We start from the raw sequence: 22,777 nt of genomic DNA on the forward strand, positions 1-22,777 counted from the left end.
AGTTTTGGGGAAAATTATTACTAAGCAATTGCCAGGGGATTTTTAGGAGAAGAAACTTGGTCCTTGTGTGCTCATATTCTACCCTCCCCCAGGACGTGTCCCATCTGCTGTGAAATTCTTCACCCCCTTGGAATTGTCAGGCTAGAAGGAGGGGAATACATAAGTGAGTACGAATTGGCTTTTCTGGAGATGGCCTATGATGTGGGATATTTAACCCATCTGTGTTTTCATCCGCACCTGATCAAGCCCACCAAGGCATAACGGACTTTAAAAGTTAAGGGAGAAACAGTCTTGGACCACGTGGTGTTCTGGTATGGCCGTGCTGACCAGCAGGTGAAGACACGCCGATCCCCCTTCTCCCTCTGGGATCTAGCAGGTAAGGCTCTTCTCACCCCAATTAGGAAGGAGGCAGAATGGCAATTTAAATGTTTCATTGAGTGGAAATATCAGAAGTACATAGGGTACTGAGAACTTCATAGAATGAAAAGGAAAAGTAGAAGGTCTGAGAAGGTAAGCAAGATGGGGGGAAGTGAATCTAAGGCAACTGTATTGGAGTGCATGATTAAAATTTTAAAGAAGGGATTTGGAGGAGACTATGGGGTGAAGATGACACCTAACTGCCTCCACATACTCTGTGAGGTCGAATGGCCCCCTGTGGGAGTAGGATGGCCACCAGAGAACACCATGAACTTACAAATAGTGGAAGCAGTCTCTACAGTAGTCACAGGAGACCCAGGACACCCGGATCAAAATCCATATATTGACTCATGGCTAGGGTTAGCTCAAGACCCTCCTTTTACTTGGACAAGGTTCTGTATTCCAGAAGGAAAAGGGAAAAATATTAATGGCACAAAAATTGACTGATGATAAAAAAGGAAATTCTATAGGATTTGGACGGGGATGACCTGACTCCTCCCCCATACTGGATAATGAGGCACCTGCCTCCCAGTGCTCCATCAGGACCAGAGGCCACCTTAATGCCGAACCCAGGGCCAGGGGAAGTCCTGAAGCAGCCGCTGCTCCTCCGCCAGCTCTCCCGGAGTTCGTAGAGCCGCCGTTTCGGCAGGCTCCGATCCCAGCGATGGAGACCTCTGGTCAATGCCCCCAGAATTCCATCTCAGCCGGACCTCCTAGATTGTATCCACCTCTGTCAGTGAGTATTGATGGAGAGGGGGAAGAAAACACAGGAATTAGACAGAGGCTGCGCTCTGCCAAGGAACAGGCGGAAAGAACCCCACTACAGATGCCTCTCAGAGAGCCTCCGGTTCAGGATGCACGTGGGCACTACCATCAGCCCCCTGTAGCCTATTATTATTTTCCTCTACAGATATATTAAACTGGCGGAGACACAGGATCCTAACTGAGGTCAGAAAATGGTTAAAAGAAATGGCACCTGAGGGTACCACAAACCCACAGCGGTGGGCAGAACTCGCCACCCCCGATGAGAGGCTCAACTGGGACTGTAACACAGAGGAGGGGAGCGGCCACCTGGAGAGATATTGGGCAGCTATTTTACAAGGCCTCAAGAGGGGGCCCCGAAAACCTATGAGTATGGCAAAACTCTCCAAAGTGATTCAAAGGGAAAGCGAATCACCCTCTGAGTTCTACGAAAGACTGTGGGAGGCCTGTAGACTTTATACGCCAATAGATCCAGAGGCTGCTGGGTCTCAGATGGTGATAAATGCAGACTTTGTGTCTCAAGACTATCTCGAAAATGTCAGATGGGGGGACACCAAGTGACTCATGAATTTTTATACTCCCTGAATGCCCAGTACCTTTGTTGGGAAGAGACTTGCTAAATTGGGGGCACAAGTGACCTTTCCCCGCCAAAAAAGACCCACTCTTCGAGTGGGATCAACCACCTATTTACTCTTCCTCTGGGTAACCCCTCAAGATGAATGGAGGTTGCTCGATCCCCCAGAAGAGAAACCGAACAGGCTACACAGTCGAGAAAGGGAGCTAACTCAACAATTCCCTGATGTCTTGGAGGCAGACAACCACCCCCAGCACCCCCAGGCTTGCAAAACAAGTCCCACTAGTAATAGAACTCAAACCCAGTACAATTACATCAGCACCCTCCTTGGGCCTGCCAGACCTATATAAACTATTTACTCTTTACCTGACTGAAAAGGACAAGGTGGCTATGGGAGCGTTGTCCCAGACTATGGGGCCATGGGACAGACCCGTGGCTTGTCTCCCAAAATGGCTGGACAATATTGCCACTGGGTGGCTGGGATGCTTATGGGCAGTTGCGGCAGTTGCCTTACTGGTCCGGGAGGCAACCAAGCTGACTCTGGGCCAAGATTTGATCATAAAAGTCCCACATGAGGTCAACACTCTCCTGCGAGGGGACCCCCATAAATGGCTGTCAACATCCAGGACTACTCAATACCAGGGACTGTTATATGAAAAAGCCCATGTTACTATTGAGCCTTGTCAGGCCCTGAATCTGGCCACCCTCCTTTCTGTGGGAGAAGGTGGGCCCTCCCATGATTGCAAGGAAATATGCCAGCAGACCTGACTTGAGAGACCAGCCAATCCCGGACCCAGATTAGGTCCTGCACACCAGTGGCACCAGCCTGGTGAAACAAGGACAATGACTGTCGGGATATGCAGTAGTCATGGAAGAAACCATCGCTGAGGCTAGCTTTCTGCCATCACACTGGTCCGCTCGATGGGCTGAACTATGCTCTAATCCAGACCCTCAAGCTGTCAAAAGGTAAGAAGACAAACATTTACACAGATTCTAGGTATGCTTTTGCCACAATACATGTACACAGGGCTCTGTATAAGGAGAGAGGCCTTTTGACAGCTAGTGAAAAAGAGATTAAATAAGGAAGAAATTAAGGCCCTATTAGATGCTGCCTGGGAACCAGAAAGGGTTGCAGTCATACACTCCCAAGGACATCAAAAAGAGGATACCCCCTGGTCTCGGGGAAACAGACTGGCTGATAAGACAGCTAAACAAGCAGCTGAGGGCTTGGGGTGACAAGTGAAGCCCCTATTAAAGCTCTCATATTGGTGAAGCTGCCTGAGCTAACGCTGGACTCTCCAAAATACACTGAACCCCAAAACCAAAGTCAAAGCAGAAGGGGCTATCAAGACTGAAAAGGGATGGTGGGAATTGCCAAGTGGCAAATTATTGATACTGGAGGAGCTGGCACCCATTCTGCTAAGCTAAATACACCAAGCAACCCACCTAGGCCATGATAAACTGGAAGAGCTAATTCGAAAATACTTCTTGGTTCCCCGCCTCTCTTCCCTATGCAGGACAGAATCTCAGAACTGCACTGCCTGCTCACAGGTCAATGCTGCCTCTGGCACAAACAGAAATCTTTGGGGATTCAGCTAAAAGGCACACTGCCCTTTGAACACCTGGAAGTGGACTTCACTGAAATGAAACCTCACCAACACTACTGTTACCTGCTGGTCATGGTATATACATTCTCAGGATGGGTAGAAGCTTTTCCTACCTGGACTGAAAGAGCATCAAAAGTAGCCCGGTGCCTGCTTAGGAAAATAGTTCCCAGATTTCGATTTCCTACCAGCATTGGATCAGACAATGGCCTTACTTTTGTAGCTGATTTAGTACAAGTAAGCAAAACTTTAAACATCACATGGAAACTGCACACTGCATATAGGCCCAGAGTTCTGGGATGGTGGAATGAACCAACCAGACACTTAAAGAGACTCTCCAAATGGATCATAGAGACTGACTGCTCCTGGGTGGACTTGCTTCTGACGGCTCTGCTCAGACTCAGGATGACCCCACAGTCCCAAGGCTGTTCTCCTTAGGAAACTGTGTATGGGAGGCCCCCTCCCATAATAAAACAGGTGTCAACAAATTTGCCTCAGGTAAGGAGGGATGGGATTTCACAGCAGACGGAACTGGGTAAGGTAATAAATCAGGTAACTAAGTTTGTACAAGAAAGAGTGCCGTTCCCCCTTGGGGAACAGATTCATAAGTTTAAGCTTGGTGACTAAGTATGGGTCAAAGATTGAAAACATGATTTGCTAGCCCCTTGGTGGAAGGGCCCTTATATTATTCTAACTACCCCTACAGCACTTAAAGTTGCAGATATTGCCCCTTGGATCCATCATACCAGGGTGAAGAGAGCATAACATGCAGACCCAGAAAACGCTGAGTGGACTGCACAGAGGGACCCCACTGACCCTCAAGAGACTAAGACCATCCTTAAGAAGAAGGAAAAGAAAATCCCAGATGAGCCCCTTCAGGATGAAGCCACATGATCAACCCCTGCTGCTTGACCTCATTGACATGCCAACTTCCACAATACCTCCGACTGTTGTGTATGTGGGGCTATGCCTCGGTCTATGATGGGTGGACTTCCCTGGTGGCTGTCACCGCTCCGCCAAGGAGACTTTAAACCACTCGGCTCTTTTCTGGGACACAATCATAATCTCTCCCTGCTCTCTTGATGTAAGCCAGACCTACAGTCAATAGACTTGGGTCATGGGGTTACATATTATGTAAACACCAGTTTCATAAAAGTAATTTGAATTAATTTAATTCAAATTAAAATGGTTTTGGACATGCTTACAGCTGCTCAAGGAAGGACCTGTGCTATAATTAAGGTTGAATGTTGTGTATATATTCCTGATTTATCTGACAATGTATCAGCTGCTTTAGATGTCGTGAAAAAACCAGGTAAAAACAATGTCAAATAAAAACATTCCTTTCTGGACTTTGGTACTATCCTTGGGTGAAGGGTGATTGGCAGAAAATTAATTTACCATTATTATAGTTGCCTTGATAGTTCTGTTCTGTGGACCTTGCATTTTACAATGTATTATGAACTTTGTAACCCGAAAGTTGGTGTCGTTCTCCCAGATTGGTGGTTGGAGAGCCAGGGTGCAATATATCCCTATGAGTGATGCTCATACTATGAATTAAGAGCATCAAGAGTGGGGAATGAAGGAGGAAACAGACAGAACAGGCTCCATCTTCAAAGCAGGACTCCATCTTGGGCCGGACTGTGGACTTTGAGCTATATGCCCAGTATCTATGGAAATGACACACCAACTGGAAAACCAGACCCCACCCCCCCGCCCCCGTGATGGAAGAGCCCCAGGGCTCGTATCTAGACTCTCCATCGCCTAAAAGAATACACTAATTATCTGTGTAACCAAATAAACCATAAATTCTATTATGCTTATTGGGGTATGACCACAGGCCTATTGATAATTGTCCACTGTTAACTACCTAGGCTTAAGGCATACGAATCATGGGTTTAAGGCATATGAATCACGGGTTAACTTTGATTGTATCTTTCTTTTCCTTTGATCAGACTAGTTTCAGAGAATTTGGGGAGGTGGGTTTGAACATGTACACTTAGGGTATAGAAAGTTTTCACAAAAACTGGTCGGGGTCCTTGGCTAAGAGGAGACTCTGCCTTGGGCTCGCTGGTGTAATAAACTGCACTTCACTATCTGCATCGTCCTTCTGAGTGAGTTTGCTTCCTGGAACATGAGGCTACAACAGGAGCATTCGAGACAGTGTGGAAGGATTTGACAAACTTTCAAGGATATTTTCCCAGTGTCCCAGTTGACTGCAAAAGAGACATCAAATTCTGGACCAATGCCTTGATGATAGACCTCTAAGAGGGTGCAAAGGAGGATGTCCCCTGTTTTAGATTTCTGGCCTTGGAACTGTTGCAGTTATAAGGTCACCAACTTGGAAGACTATTGTTAAGGGTCTTGTAGTCTGTTTGGAATAGAAAGACAATTAAGATTGAGAACTAGTAGACTATGAGTACCCAGGTAAAGGAGGCTAGAGCAGAGTAGTAGGGGTCATGTCAGTCTTACAATCTTAGTGTTAATTTCTGCTTTACATTGATTCAGTTACAAATAATGGAACTACTTCATATATACTATTGAGTTTTCTTTTTTATATTCTTTTCCATTATGGTTTATCACAGAATATTGAAATAGTTCCCTGTGCTATACAGGAGCATCTTGCTATTCATCCATTTTATACATAATAGTTTGGACATGAGTTTGGGTGAACTCCGGGAGTTGGTGATGGACAGGGATCCTGGCGTGCTGCAATTCATGGGGTTGCAAAGAGTCGGACATGACTGAGCGACTGAACTGAATTGAACTGATGTGTATTTAGGATATACAAAGCTCCAGATGGTCAGGTTAGAAGCAGTGTGGGAATGTTTCTCTGGCGTTTGCTAGTCTTTGAGAATTTCCCAGGAGCAATCACTTCTGTTTCTTATATCCTTCCTGTGTCAAGATCTAAGGCTGTAACTTAGTCACTGTTCTCCTATGTGAGGAATGGAATTGCTGGGTCATACAGTACCCACAATGTTTAACATTTTGAGAAACTTCCAAATTGTTTTCCATTTTGTATTACTACCCATGTATGAGGATTCTAATTTTTCCATCCTCATCAACACTTATTATCTCTCTTTTTAATTTTAGCCACCCTCTTTTTAATTTTAATCACAGCCACCCTGGTGGTTGTGAAGAGGTATCTCAGTGTGATTCAACTGATTTTTGACAAAGGTGCAAAGGCTATTCAAAGGAGAAAAGATAGTCTTTTCAATAAACAGTGCCAGAACAATAGGATCAGTTCACTTCAGTCGCTCAGTCATGTCTGACTCTTTGTGACCCCATGAACTGCAGCATGCCAGGCCTCCCTGTCCATCACCAACTCCCGTAGTCCACCCAAACTCATGTCCATTGAGTTGGTGATGCCATCCAACCATCTCATCCTCTGTCGTCCCCTTCTCCTCCTGCCCCAATCCCTCCCAGCATAAGGGTCTTTTCAAATGAGTCAGCTCTTTGCATCAGGTGGTCAAAGTATTGGAGTTTCAGCTTCAACATCAGTCCTAGCAATGAACACCCAGGACTGATCTCCTTTAGAATGGACTGGTTGGATCTCCTTGCAGTCCAAGGGACTCTCAAGAATCTTCTCCAACACCACAGTTCAAAAGCATCAATTCTTTGGTGCTCAGCTTTCTTTATAGTCCAACTCTCACATCCATATACGACCACTGGAAAAACTATAGCCGTGACTAGACAGACCTTTGTTGACAAACTAATGTCTCTGCTTTTTAATATGCTGTCTAGGTTGGTCATCACTTTCCTTCCAAGGAGTAAGCATCTTTTAATTTTGTCTTTTAACAACAGGATAACCATATGCAAAAGATGACAGTCTAATCAAACTGTCATCATATACAAAAATTAACTCGAGGGCCTCCCCGGTGGTCTAGTGGTTAAGAATCTGCTTGCCAATGCAGGGCACATGGATTTGATCCCTGGTCCAGGAAAATTCCATATGCCGTGGAGCAACTAAGCCTGTGAGACACAACTACTGAGCCAGCCCTCTAGAGACAGCAAGCCACAGCTACTGAGCTCATATGCCACAATTACTGACGTGTGCACACCTAAAGCCCATACTCTACAACAAGAGAAGCCATGGCAATGAGAAGCCTGAGCACCAAGGTGAAGAGTAGCCCCTGCTCTCTGCAACTAGAGAAAGCCTGTGCACAGTAATGAGGACCCAGTGCAGCCAAAAATAAATAATAAAAAAAAACAACTCAAAATGGATTACAGACTTGCATGTAAAGAATAAAACCATAAAGCTTCTGAAAGGAAATATAGAGGAAAAATTTTATTAACTAGATCAAGGAAAAATTTCTAAGATACTATATAAAAATGATCCATAAAATAAAAAATGATAATTTGGCCTTCATCAAAATTTTGAACTTTTGCTCTTACAAAAGACACTGTTAAGAGAATGAAAAGATGAGTCACAGATTAGGAGGAAATATTCACAAAACATATCTAATGAAGGATTTGTATCCATAATATATAAAGAACTCTTAATACTTTAAATGAGATAGCTAACAGTTCAATAAAAAACAGGAAAAGGATATTTGAACAGACAGTTCACCAGTGATGCAAGTAAGAACATGAAGAGATGTTCAACATCATTAGTCATTTGCTGTTGTTCAGTCGCTAAGTCTTGTCTGACTCTTTGCAACCCCATGGACTGCAGTACGCCAGGTTTCCCTGTCTTTCACTATCTCCCAGAGTTTGCTCAAAATCATGTCCCTTTTATTGGTGATGCTATCCAACCATCTCATGTTCTGTCACCCTCTTCTCTTCCTGCCCTCAATCTTTCCCAACATCAGGGTCTTTTCCAATGAGTCAGCTCTTCACATCAGGTGGCCAAAGAATTGGAGCTTCAGCATCAGTCCTTCCAATGAATATTCAGGACTGATTTCCTTTAGGATTCACGGGTTTGATCTCCTTGCTGCCTAAAGGACTCTCAAGAATTTTCTCCAGCACCAAAATTAGAAAGCATCAATTCTTTGGTGCTTGACCTTCTTTATGGTCCAACTCTCACATCCGAACATGACCACTGGAAAAACCATAGCTTTGACTATACGTGAAGAGATGTTCAATATCATTAGTTATTTGCGGTTGTTCAGTCGCTAAGTCTTGTCTGACTCTTTGCAACCCCCTGGACTGCAGTACGCCAGGTTTCCCTGTCTTTCACTATCTCCCAGAGTTTCACTATCTCCCAAAGCTTTGACCTTTGTTGGGCAAGTGATGTCTCTGCTTTTGAATATGCTGTCTAGGTTTCTCATAACTTTCTTTCCAAGGAGAAAAGTGTCTTTTAATTACACGGCTGCAGTCAGAGTCTGCAGTGATACTGGATCCTGAGAAAAGAAAATCTGTCATTTTCCACATTATTCCCTTCTATTTGCCATGAAGTGATGGGACCAGATGCCATGATCTTCGCTTGTTGAATGTTGAGTTTTTTTTTGTTTGTTTGTTTGTTTTTTTTTAATTAAAAAAAATATCATTTATTTGGCTGTGTCAAGTCTTAGTTCAGCACACAGGATCTTTAATTGTGACATGTGGGATCTAGTTACCTGACTAGGGATCAAACCCAGGCCCCCTGCATTGGGAGCTCAGAATCTCAGCCACTGGCCCACCAGAGAAGTTCCTGAACTTGAATTTTCAATGCACATTGTTTTAAATCACATCCTGGGTGATCACATATAAAGCAATGGGAAATCACATATAAAAATGGACTAATTAAACATTATGGGCTAATCATTTAGAGAGCAGACCCCTGTAAGAGAAAATGCCACAAACTGCTACATGTATTCACAGGAGCTTATCTCAGTCTTGGAAGTATTGAGGAACAAGAAATGCAGGGTCATTACAGCCTCTCATGATGCAACTAGGGAAGTAAGTTTCCTGCATCTGTGGCTGCCATATTACATCTGCAATGGGTAGAGGTAGGAAACGTTCACTGTTAGAAGAACAAGATGTTTCCCACAGAAATCATGCAATTAGGAGAATCCTTGGACATGAAGAGGGTCACAGGATATGAGAAAATCACTGAGGGATCTTCGGAAGCCTGAAGAAGTAGCCTGATGGACCTCAAAGAGCCACAGGAACATGCAGGGAATTGTGTGAACTTGAAAACCAAAGAGGACCCAGGAAAAGGGCCTTGTCCACACTGCTGAGCAGAGTCCACACTGCTGCCCAGCAGGTAACTAACATCAAACATGTGTCTGACTGGGGCTGTTCCACACAGGCAGAGCCAGAAGTGAGAAAGCAGTGCTGGAGCTCAGGCCACCAGGCTGCCCTGCAGCTCTGTCTCCTGATGGTACAGAAGAGCTGAGAATCATGGTTTCCTCACTCCAGCGCCAGACTTCATGCATCTTCCTCTTCTCAAAAACTTTAACTCAGAATCACTAACAGAAGGACTGTGGATATAGTTTCCCACCTTACCCAAGATGACAACACAGTCCAGTAGAATCATCTAGACAGCAGCTTTCATCTCCACGTCAACAAGTCCTTCTTCTTAACTCAGTGTTTTGTGTCCAATTTCTAACCAAGGTCAAGGACAATGAGCAGAGGCCAAATTACAAACATTACCAGGCAAGACAGAAGGTCCTTTAAGACCTTCCACAATTACTAATTACTGTGAAGAATACAGATATGGTATCCATTGTCTACAAAGAAACATAGAAGACACATCTTTCAGTATAAAGGTTCTGCTGCTGCCGCTGCTAAGTCGCTTCAGTCGTGTCCGACTCTGTGTGACCCCATAGACGGCAGCCCACCAGGCTCCCCCGTCCCTGGGATTCTCCAGGCAAGAACACTGAAGTGGGCTGCCATTTCCTTCTCCAGTGCATGAAAGTGAAAAGTGAAAGTGAATTTGCTCAGTCGTGTCTGACTCCTAGCAACCCAATGGACTGCAGCCCACCAGGCTCCTCCATCCATGGGATTTTCCAGGCAAGAGTATTGGAGTGGGGTGCCATTGCCTTCTCCCGAATGTTGAGTTTTAAGCCAGCATTTTCACTCTCCTCTTCCACCCTCATCTAGAGTCTTTGGTTCTTCTTTGCTTCCTGCCATTGATATCATCTGCATATCTGAGGTTGTTGATATTTCTCCTGGCAATCTTGATTCCAGCTAGTGATTCATCCAACCCAGCATTTCACATGTTGTACTCTGCATATAAGTTAAATAAGCAGGGTGATAATATACAGCCTTGATGTATTCCTTTCCCAATTTGAACCAGTCCACTGTTGTATGTGTGGTTCTAACTGTTACTTCTTGACTTGCATATAGGTTTCTCAGGAGACAGGTAAGGTGATCTGGTATTCCCAACTTTTTAAGAATTTTCCAGTTTGTTGTGATCCACACAGTCAAAGGCTTTCATGTAGTCAATGAAGCAGAAATAGATATTTTTCTGGAATTCCCTTGCTTTCTCTCTTATCCAATGAATGTTGGCAATTTGATCTCCAGTTCTTCTGCCTTTTCTAAATCCAGTTTGAACATCTGGAAGTTCTTGGTTCATATACTGCTGAAGCCTGACTTGAAGGATTTTGAATATGACCTTGCTAGCATGTAAAACGAGTGCAATTGTACAGGAGTTTGAACATTCTTTGTATTGCCCTTCTTTGGATTTGAAATGAAAACTGACATTTTCCAGTCCTGTGGTGGCCACTGCTGACTCTTCCATATCTGCTGGCATATTGAGTGCCCCACTGATGACACAGCATTCTCACTTCTAGGTATTTACATTAGGAAGTAAGAACTTATATTCTTACAAAAGCCTATATATGAATGTTTAGAGTAGCCTTATTTATAATTATCAAAATGTGGAAACAATCCAAGTGGCCCTCAGTTGGTGAACAGATAAACTATGGTTCATCTGTACAACGGATCCCTACTCAGTAACTAAAAGAAACAAATTACTGATCCATCCAAGAACACAGTTGAATTGCAAATGCATTATGTCAACTTAAAGAATTAAGGCTGAAAAGGGTACATACTGCATAATTCCATTTATGTGACATTGTTGAAAAAGCAAAACCCACAGTGAAAGAAAACAAACAACGGAGGGAGTTTGGGATTGCAATATGCACACTATTTTATTTAAAATAGATAAGCAACAAGGACCCATCGTAAAGCACAGGGAACTCTTCTCAATATTCCATAATAATCTAAACGGGAAAATAATTTTTAAAAGAATAGATATATGTATATGTATAACTGAGTTACTTTGCTGTACTCCTGAAACTAACACAACATTGTACATCAACTATAGCCCAATATAAAATAAAATTAAAAAAAAAAACAAAACAAGAAAAAAAAGTGGTTACGTAAGGTTCAAGGTATGGTGAGGAGCCAATATCAGAGGAAGTTTTGGGGAGTGGGTGAACTGTGGATATACAACTTTATGTGTCTGTCATTACGGAAATGAGTGAATTTTATCATTTCTGAATATACCTCTGAGACTTCCCTATTGGTCCAACGATTAAGACTCCACCCTTCCACTGTAGAGGGCATGGATTTGATTCTTGATCCTGGAACTAAGATACCACATACTGCATGGCAAGGCTAATAATAATAAAATAATTAAAAATTTAAAAATTTATCAATAAAACTGACTTTTAAAAATTACACTTAAGGGAGCTTTAACCTCTTGAGAAACCTGTATGTAGGTCAGGAAGCAACAGTTACAACTGGACATGGAACAACAGACTGGTTCCAAATAGGAAAAGGAGTCCATCAAGGCTGTATATTGTCACCCTGCTTATTTAACTTATATGCAGAGTACATCATGAGAAATGCTGGGCTGGAAGAAGCACAAGCTGGAATCAAGATTGCTGGGAGAAATATCAATAATCTCAGATATGCAGATGACACCACCCTTACAGCAGAAAGTAAAGAAGAACTAAAGAGCCTCTTGATGAAAGTAAAAGAGGAGAGTGAAAAAGTTGACTTAAAGCTCAACATTCAGAAAACTAAGATCATGGCATCTGGTCCCATCACTACATGGCAAATAGATGGGAAAACAGTGGAAACAGTGGCTGACTTTATTTTTTGGGACTCCAAAATCACTGCAGATGGTGACTGCAGCCATGAAATTAAAAGATGCTTACTCCTCTGAAGGAAAGTTATGACCAACCTAGACAGCAGAGACATTACTTTGCCAACAAAGGTCTGTCTAATCAAGGCTATGGTTTTTCCAATAGTCATGTATGAATGTGAGAGTTGGACTATAAAGAAAGCTGAGCATCGAAGAATTAATGCTTGTGAACTGTGGTGTTGGAGAAGACTCTTGAGAGTCCCTTGGACTGCAAGGAGATCCAACCAGTCCATCCTAAGGGACATCAGTCCTGAATATTCACTGGAAGGACTGATGCTGAAGCTGAAACTCCAATACTTTGGTCACCTGATGAGAAGAACTGACTCATTTGAAAAGACCCTGATGCTGGGAAAGATTGAAGGCGGGAGGAGAAGGGAATGACAGAGGATGAGATGGTTGGATGGCATCACTGACTCAATGGACATGAGTTTGGGTCAACTCCGGGAGTTGGTGATCGACATGGAGGCCTGGTGTGCTGCAGTTCATGGGGTCGCAGAGTCAGACACAACTGAGCGACTGAATGGAACTGAAGATGGGACTAAAAATATACAGACAACAACAACAAAGATGGAAGAATACGATTCTAAGCTAAAATATTCTAATATCCATTTTGGCACAGAAGGAGTATAAAAATCTTAATTTACTTTAGATATCATGTTAAGTATTTCTGTTTACAAATAAAGGACAGAAATAAAATACAAGAATCTCTTGCTTAACATTAGTAATCTGTGTCAGAAATCAGACGTTCTATGTGGAAGCACAGAGCAGAAGGGAGTGTGGTTCCCATTATTTTAACTGGGAAAAATTATAATGCATGATGTGTCTCCACCAAACCCAAACAATTTCCTAAAACATAAATAAAATATAGTGAAACACCTGTACATAAGCAACAGTCTATTGTATTAAGATTTTATATGATTAAAACCGCTATTTCCTTCAAACAGCATAGTACTACCATAAGGATAGACATACAGATGAATAGAATTGACTAAAGACTAGAAAGTCTAGAATTAAAGCCTCACATACAGGCTAACTGATTTTCAACAAGGGTGCCAAAACCACTCAATGGGGGAAAGGACAGTCTTTTCAATAAATGATGCTGGGACAACTGAATAAGTTACATGCGAAACAAGGAAGTTTGACCCTTACCTTACGCCATACACAAAAACTAATTCAAATAGATCAAAGATCTAAACATATGAGCTAAAACTATAAAACCGTTAGGAAAAACACAGTGAAAAAGCTTCACATCATTGTATTTGTTAATGATTTCTTGGATATAACACAAAAGCACAGGCAATAAAAGAAAAAAAAAATGATAAATCAGACTTCATTGAAATTTAAAACATTTGTGTATCAAAGGATACTATCCAGAGAGTGCAAAGACAAACCACTGAATGGGAGAAAATATTTACAAATCATATATCTGATAAGAGATTCATATTCGGAGAACATAAAGAACTCCTACAACTCAACAACAAACAATCATCCCAGTCCAAAAATGAGGAAAGAATGTGAATAGATATTTCTCCAGAGAAGATGTATGAACCATCAATAAGCACATGAAAAGATGTTTAACATCTCTAGTCATTAGAGAAATGCAAATTAAAACCACAATGAGATACCACTTCATACCAAGTAGGATGAAAATTATAATAAAACAAAACAAAACAGAAAATAACAAGTGTTGGCAAGGATGTGGAGAAATCAGAACACTTGGCATTGCTGCTTGGAATGTAAAATGGTGCAGCTGCTGTGGAAACAGTTTGGTGGGTTCTCAAGAAGATAAACATAGGATTACCATATGATCTAGCAATTTCACTAATAGGTATACAGCCAAAAGAATTGAAAGCAGAGACTCAAATGGATATTTAAAAACCAGTGTTCACAGCAGCATTATTCCCAATAGTCCAAAGGTGGAAACAATACAAATGCCCATCAACTGATAAATGGATAATATAGTAACCTTAGAAATAGAATACAATGAAACAGTAACCTTAGAAAAGAATACAACTTCGACATGGATGAACCTTGGAAACCTTATGCTAAGAGAAATAAGTCAGATACAAAAGGACAAATATTGTATGATTTCACTTAGATAAGATATTTGCTGCTGCTGCATCACTTTAGTCGTGTCCGACTCTGTGTGACCCCATAGACGGCAGCCCACCAGGCTCCCCCGTCCCTGGGATTCTCCAGGCAAGAACACTGGAGTGGGTTGCCATTTCCTTCTCCAATGCATGAAAGTGAAAAGTGAAAGTGAAGTCGCTCAGTCGTGTCCGACTCTTAGCGACCCCATGGACTGCGGCCTACCAGGCCCCTCCGATCATGGGATTTTCCAGGCAAGGTACTTAGAATAGGCCAATTAACAGACAGAAAGTAGAACAGAGGTTACCAGGGGCTGGGGGACACAGAGGAAATAAGGAGTTATTGTTTAATAGATACAGAGTTTGAGATGATTAAAAAGTTCTAGAAATGGAAGCATTGATGGTTGCACAATGTACTTGATGCCACTGAGTGAACACTTAAAAATCATTGAAAGAATAAGCTTTGTTATGTATATTTTACTACACACAAAAAGCAAAATGAAAAACTCTGCTTCCTAACCACCAAACGCTACTGCTGGTAGCAAACAGCTTCAACAATCTCGTGTGCAATAACTTGATACACTGATTTCTCTCTCCGCACCAAAGATATCTTGAGATACACATTCTTTTTGTGGGTGTGGAGGCACAATTTACAAAGAACACTTAATTCTGATATTGTATCAATAGTGGTTTGAATATAGCTTAAGCTATTTCCTACACTGAGTTTTGTTTAAAACAGTGTGATGAATTTTAGGGATGTAAATTTAAAATTTTCTTATCTAAATATTGGCCAGAAAATATTGTGTTGAGAGATAAGAAATCTCTGTGATGTTCTGGTATTGAAAACCAAGAGGATTCTCTTGAGAAACGTCTCACAAAAGTAAGAATTACAGATCTTCCAAACCAGAAGAAGCAAAACCAAGAAAAAAGAAAATGAAACCATTAAAATAAAAATGGTTGAAAAAACCTTGAAAAAAAAATAGAAGGCTTGGAAGGAGAAAAAAATACATAGAAAAAGCATAGTAAAGATAAAACACAAAATTAGATGGTAGAAATAAGTTCAAATTGATCAATAATCATGATAAATGTAAACAGATCAATGTTTACCTATTATGAGGCAGAGGCTTTCATATTGGATTTTTTTATGAAGCTTTTCGATTTTTACAAAAGACACTCCAAAAACATGATGACAGAAAGACTAAAGATAAAAGAATAGACAGAAGGAAAATACTGGTCAAAAGAAAGCTATTATGCATCTAATAACTTAGTCTCAATACATATCGCAAAAAAATCAATAGACTCAGAAAGAGAAATTGGCAAATCAATCATAATGGCAGATTTTCCTCCTCAATATTTTTTAATGAAAAATTTCAAATGTACCACAAGCTAGAAGAATCTTAGAGCATACATCCAAATACTTACCGTCTAGTTCTACCAATAACACTTTTACTCTGCATTTGCTTCTTCACATATCAACCTCTGCACCTTTCTATCCATTTATTACACCATCTTATTTTGTATGCACTTCAAAGTAAATTCAGTCACTTTTCAAAGACTTCATTAAGTAAGGTTGATTATCTGATTGCAATTTTTTCATTTGTAATGAATTTTATATCCAATGAAACACACAAATCTTAAGTGCATGTTTGCTGAATTTTGACAAATGTATATATCTGTGTAAGCTAAACTCCAGGTAAGACACAGAACATTACCATCAATCCATAAAATTTTCTCATCTCCCTTCATAGTCAATCGTAACATATTTTTCTAGAAATGAATGGATCAAGTAGACAGGAAAAAAAAGAGTAATGATCTAGAAAATGTGAACAATGCAATTAATAGGCTTGAGCTAACAGACATAGAAAGAACTTCCTTCCATTAACAAGGAAATCACATTCTTTGCAAGCACATTTATGAAAATGAACCATGTACTAGGCCTCAAATGGATCTTCCACAAATTCCAAAGTCTGAGTTTCACAGAGACCATATTCTCTGATCACAAAGACAACGGACATATCTTGCCATGGCTTAGGAATATCTTGCCTGGGCATGGACCTAACCACAGAAGGGAAAGCAGGGTTCATGGGGAGATATGATTCCCATCACATGAACTGCTGGATTATGCTGGAACCTATTCCTGCTTATGCCAGTTTTTACTGGGTCTCTGTCATTTGCAACCCAAGAGTCCTGAAGAAAACACGTACTTCCTAGGAGAGACACAGTACAGCTATGAAAGCATTTTATAATTGAATGAACAATTCTTTACACTTCTAGCTTGCTTCAAGTATAAAGCACATTATTTAATCATTCATGAAACCACTGAGATTCCAAAAGTTGAAGTGACTCATTCAAGACTCCAGCTCCAGTGAGCCCCTGCACATGGCTCTGAAAATCTCTGAGTGAACTTCTGTCATGCTTATTCTACTCCATCTGCTTCCTAGGAGAGACAAGATAGAGAGTTCTTTCAGGGCAGGGACTGGGTCTTCCTCATCTTTGTGTCCCCACTGCCTAGCAAAGATCCTGTCAAATAAAAGGTGCCACTGATACCTATTGGCTGAGTGGCTGAAGTAATGAATGATTTCTCTAGTCAAAGAGCAAGATTTAATGTGAGAGTTTGAGGGAGGAAAGAGAAAGAGAGGGCCTTTACTTTGACTCTTTCAGAGACATTAGACATTCTAGCTCCCCTAATCATTGCTTTAAATATGTTGCCTCAGTTAATCTTCACAATAACCCTATGAGATTGTGTTATCGGCTGAACTGTATCCCTCCTCCCTGCACCCAAATTCAGACTATTGTAAAGAAAAGAGAGGGATTCAAGAAAACCATGGAAAGACAGGCATAACTTTTGCCATAGGCTCTTAAAAGTACTGGGGCTTCCCTTGTGGCTCAGCTGGTAAAGACTCCATCTGCAATGTGGGAGACCTGGGTTCCATCCCTAGGTTGGGAAGATCCCCTGGGGAAGGGAAAGGCTACCCACACCAGTATTTTAGCCTGGAGAATTCCAGGGACTGTATAGTCCATGGGGTTGCAAAGAGTCAAACACGACTGAGCAACTTTCACTCACTTAACTTAAAAGTATTAAGAACCTCTCTCTCTCTCTGAGGACACATTGGCTTATCCTCTTGGGTTTTGTCATGAAACTGTGAACACGACCATATACAGCCTAAAGGTTGCATCCTTACAGCCTATGATCCAAGGGATGAAAAACTGAGACTTGAATCCAGATGGTCTGATGTCAGTAAACAAATGATATGGAAATAAAAAGGAAACCCCGGGTGGTTGAGAAGAATTTAACTCGCTCTACAGAATTATCTATAGGGCACAGTAATTAAGAATGTGGGTGCGACATAAATCCCAGCTGTTTCACTTGCTAGAGGTGTGACTTTGGGGAAGTAATTTAACTTCTCTGTCCTCATCTGTAATACAGGCATACCTCACTGTCCTCATCTGTAAGATAGTACCTATTTGTATTAGTTTCCTAGGGCTGCCATTATAAAATACTACAAGCTGGGTGGCTTAAACAACAGAAATGCATCTTCTCACAGTTCTGGAGGCTAGAAGTCCATGATCAAGGTGTCAGCAAGTCTGGTTTCTTCTGAAGCCCCTCAGAAGATAGCTGCTTTCTTTCTGTGTTCCCATGGTCATCATCTAGTCTCTGTCCTCAATTCCTCTTTTCATAGGGACACTTGTGATACTGGATTAGAGCCCACTCATATCACCTCACTTTACCCTAACCACCTCTTTAAAGGCCATATTTCCAAATAGCCACCTTCTGAGATACTGGAAGTTAGGACCTGAACATATGAATTTGGGGGCAGGGAGGAGGGATACAATTCAGCCAATAACATGATCCCATAGGGTTATTGTGAAGATTAAATGAGGCAATATTTTTAAAGCAAAAATCAGGAGAGCTAAAATGTTTTAAGTGCTCAATAACTGTTCATTGTAACTGAATATTTACTTTAGGCATACGGGTATCTAGCAAGTCACAAATCTTCCTTTGCTAGGGTACTGGCTGGAAACGACCCTATCTTAGCAAGAACTCTCAGTTCTTGCCTGGAAAGAGAATAGTAAGTGGACTTCTGTGATTCCCCCCTCCCCTCCACCTCCCCGCTGGAGTGCCTAACTTGCCTCAGCAGGATAGGCAAAAAAAAAAAAGGCAATAATTCATGGCAGGATAAGGAGAAAAGATGGAGCTTCTGGCTCCAGTAACTTATGTTCAGAACAGTACCCATACCAGGAGAACCCACAGAAGACTTCAAGGTGCCCTATGAGGATGACTTCCCTCCCTGCTCCTCCCGGCACCTTCTATCTCCTCATGAAGCTGTATGCTTCAGGATGGCAGCGACCACATCTGTTTTACCTGATCTTCTCCCCAGGGCACAGCACAGTGCTGTGCTGGCACGTTGCAGGAGCCTCTCACATATTTATTGGGTAGGTAAAAAAAAGTAATGAATCAGGTTGATCAGTTTAATTGTACTGATCAGTAAGGACTCACCTTTTCGTATAAGTCAATCCTCCTCTTGGCCTCTGTTCTCCATCTGTCAAGTGGGAGAAGGTATGGAATGAGGCTCTCTCCACAACCCCTTCCAGTTCAATGCTTCCGGGATCTTAGGGTTCTCAGGAGACAGTCTGGATGCCTCTTCAAAGAACTAACGGAAGGGGAAACCAAACTGACTGAGCAAACTGTCTCAGGTGAAATGATTTCATGTGGGTCTGTGGTCCTCAAATTGTGGAGGACTGCACATAATTTTTTTTGTTTAATTTGGAAACAACATGGCCTATCTATTATTTTGCCAAATTTGGACATTGAAGGAAAAAAAATCCCATTAACTATCAACACCAGTTCTTTAAAAAAGATATATATATATTTAATACCAAGAAAGCAAGAAGTACATCGTCTCAGCAAAAAAAAAAACAAAAAAAAAAAACCCAAAACCAAAAACACAAACAACCAAAAACCCCACAAAAACCCACTCCCTCTCCCCATGGGAAAAAAGACAGGTGGCAACCTCACATGATTATTAGTATTTTCTTTGTAGATAGTCCTTAATTTCATCAGACTGATCCCTGTGTATAGTCCAGTCCTTGGGTCGTACTAACATTATTTTCACTACCCCTCAATACCTGTCAAGTGGGGCTTAATCTGCCCACTTTACAGATGGGGAAACAGAGGTTCAAAGAGCAAGTGCAAGATCAGGGAGACAGTAAGTAGTAGCGAGTTTTCTGGATGCCAACTTAGACCACCTTGGCAGAACCTAAACCAAAAGCTATTTCACAGCGGGGAAGAAATGACCTGCACTGGCCCCCCTGGTACGCCCCCTCGTGTTCTCAGTGAGTCTGGACTTGGATGCTTTGTCCTTTAACATACTACACGCTCATGATGTATCCACTTCATGCCAGGCACCGGGAAAGTGAAGGAAGACAAACCACACGTCCCCAGCCTCCTTGTCTCCTGTTCCCATACTCACCCTGGGTCCTGCTCTCCAGGCCTAACTCCTAATGCACTGGCGGCCAACGAATCCCCACCGCGGAAGTGGCTGTTAACAGTTTTGCTAGGGGGTTCCCTCTCCCAGAGGTGTTGGCGGTTTCCTAGGAGCCTCTGGGAACTTTCAACGCCTCCAAGACCCAAAGGACTGGGAGTGTAACGGTGCAACTCGAGGCACTGGGATAGGCTTTACCTGAGTTAACTTGGGAGCCAGGGGTCAGTTCAAACTCTTATCAACTAATACCCTGCTCGGACCCTCCCCCGTTCCCATGGGCTTTGCGTGGGCCCCGCAAACCCACAGCTCGGGCTGGGAAAACGGGGTCCCCCAAATTAGAAGGCCTTACTGTGGAGGAGGCTTACTGCTAGGGCTTGGGGACCCCCCGGACCGTGCCTACCCAGCTCCCTGACTGGACTGCCAGAACACGGAGCTCCCCTTTCCTGTTCCGCTCCGCTCCGCCCCGCACGCCGGCTGCAGGAACGCGCCTCCGTCGGGCCGCGCCGGTGCACGAGAGCTCGCGCCTCGGCGCGGGAGCGCGCCCCGGGGAGAACCCGAGCAAGATGGAGGCCGCGCAGAGGCCGCCGCCTGGGCCCGGCAAGCCGCCTCTGGGAGCGCAGAGCCGCGGCGCCTAGGCCGTGCCAGTCCCGGACCCACCGCTCCGGACCGGGCCCAGGTTGGTCTCCCCGCACCCCCTCCCCCCGGCCGCAGCCTCCGCGCGCGTCCGGCCTGGGCGCGGGGTAGCCGCCCCCCACCCCCCACTCCCGGCCCTACTGGGGCCCGGCCGCTCCCCCGCGCCCCGGCGACGGCCCCCTGCCCCTTGCCCACTAACTCGCGGCCCGGGCTGCCCGCCGGCCCCGGTCCGTCGTCCCCTTGGCCTGGAAAACCTCTCTCCCTAGCCCTGGCGCGCCAAACCTAGGCTCCCCTCAGCCTCCATCCAGCCCTGTCTTCTGAGGGACCCTCCCAACCCCCCGCCCCGTGTTCAGACCCTGCAGTCCCGGTCCCCCGATGTTCCTCTAGCCTCATCCTGGTTCTTGCACTTCGCCCTCCCTGTCCCAGCCCCCATATCACCTTCCCAGTCCCCTAGTACTTGCCCCGTATATCCCTTTCTTATCCTCTCATGGAAGCGCCCACCTCCCTCTCCACAGACCCCTTTTAGACACCCAATACCAGACCTCCTTTTACCCCTAATACCAACCCCCAAATTCCCTTCCGACCTCCCTGTAAAACCCCTCAGCCAATTCTTCAGTACCGGACCACAGCCTCCATTCCATCTCCCCACGATCCCCTCTTACTCCGCCAATACTAGTCCCCAAGCCCCCTCCCCAACTCCACCATAACCACTTTCTAGCACTCCCCCCAGCTCCCATATTCTCATTCCAGCCCCCTCATCCCAGCCCCCCAACTTTCACATGGCCTCTTCCTAGGTCCCCGAATTGGAGATCTTTGCCAGTCTGCCCCTACCCCGACACCTCCCCAGTACTCTCCTGACCCCCTCCTAGCTCCTTCAAACCAGCCCCCGGGTCCACTCAGCTCCGCCTCAAGCCCCGCCCTCGCGGGTACCTTGGCTCAGGGCCGCTTCTCGCGTGCGTCCCCAGCTCCCGCCCGGCAGCCCGGCGGTCGGTCCCGGGCCGGCGGCCCCCGCCAGCCGCCGCCGCCGCCGGCTCCGCCCCCGGGCACCATGCTGCCCTCGCAGGAGGCCTCCAAGCTCTACCACGAGCACTACATGCGGAACTCGCGGGCCATCGGCGTGCTATGGGCCATCTTCACCATCTGCTTCGCCATCATCAACGTGGTGGTCTTCATACAGCCCTACTGGGTGGGCGACAGCGTGAGCACCCCAAAACCTGGCTACTTCGGCCTCTTCCACTACTGTGTGGGCAGCGGGCTGGCGGGCCGTGAGCTCACCTGCCGCGGCTCGTTCACCGACTTCAGCACCATCCCGTCCGGCGCCTTCAAGGCGGCCGCCTTCTTCGTGCTGCTCTCCATGGTGCTGATCCTCGGCTGCATCACCTGCTTTGCGCTTTTCTTCTTCTGCAACACGGCCACGGTCTACAAGATCTGCGCCTGGATGCAGCTCTTGGCAGGTAGGGGAGGGGCGGGGGCGGGACCCCTGGAACAGACGCCGAGGACGGGGCTCTTTTCTTCCGAGACCCCTTTTTGAAGGAGTCAGAGAGAGATTCTGCTCCTCTGTCTAAAGACACACCTCCTTCACTGACTCTCAGTAGCCACAGGGGAGGGGATTCTATGAGAGAGACACATTGGGGCAGAGGGCAGAGGCTTAGAGCTGAGTCTATAGGTTTGTGTGCTTGGAAGTGGGAAGATTGCGTTTATTGATGTGTTAAGCATTTTGTCTGAGTTTCTGAGGGTCTCTGAGAGTCTCTTTTGGCTGTCTTAGGGGAAATAATTGTCTGAAAGAGGAGTTACTCTATATGTGAGCGATTTCTGTTGCACTGAAAAAAAGCATGAGATGGGGAATCAAGAGCTCTGACTTTGACCTTTAACTTGCTTATATTATCAACTTCGATGTTTCACTTTACTTCTCTGAGGCTCTGTTTTCTCATCTGTAAAACAGTGGAGAAGATTCCAAATATGCATGAAAAAGTATTTTGTAAACTATGAAGTGCTGCGAAAAGATGAGGGGGGTTGGAGAAGGCTGTCTATTGTGTCTATCTAGTGTTTGAAATGTGGGTGGTTGACAACACCTGGAAACATGGGTCTCTGGGGGGCAAGTCTCCAGCACCCCCTACCCCAAAGGCAGAAAGGGTTCTGGT

The 22,777-nt window shown here is 44.2% G+C and overlaps 1 protein-coding gene and 1 long non-coding RNA gene across 2 annotated transcripts in view; one reads left to right on the forward strand and one right to left on the reverse strand.

Moving 5' to 3' along the window:
* Window positions 1-11,411: 11,411 nt before the first annotated feature.
* Window positions 11,412-20,525, reverse strand: LOC139178585 (uncharacterized). Its single transcript, XR_011562965.1, has 3 exons — window positions 19,992-20,525; window positions 19,019-19,172; window positions 11,412-16,957 (listed from the first exon to the last, which is right to left on the reverse strand). It is a non-coding gene; the product is annotated as an uncharacterized lncRNA (long non-coding RNA).
* A 38-nt stretch (window positions 20,526-20,563) lies between these two features.
* LHFPL4 (LHFPL tetraspan subfamily member 4) overlaps window positions 20,564-22,777 on the forward strand; it is a 31,455-nt gene continuing 29,241 nt past the window's right edge. The window contains exons 1-2 of the mRNA XM_070776280.1: window positions 20,564-20,679; window positions 21,602-22,090. Of these exons, the coding sequence (XP_070632381.1) occupies window positions 21,685-22,090 (406 nt within the window). The 5' untranslated portion in view covers window positions 20,564-20,679; window positions 21,602-21,684. The remainder of the gene's footprint in view (window positions 20,680-21,601; window positions 22,091-22,777) is intronic.

Source organism: Bos indicus, chromosome 22 (genome assembly GCF_029378745.1).
Source record: "Bos indicus isolate NIAB-ARS_2022 breed Sahiwal x Tharparkar chromosome 22, NIAB-ARS_B.indTharparkar_mat_pri_1.0, whole genome shotgun sequence".
Classification (NCBI taxonomy): domain Eukaryota; kingdom Metazoa; phylum Chordata; class Mammalia; order Artiodactyla; family Bovidae; genus Bos; species Bos indicus.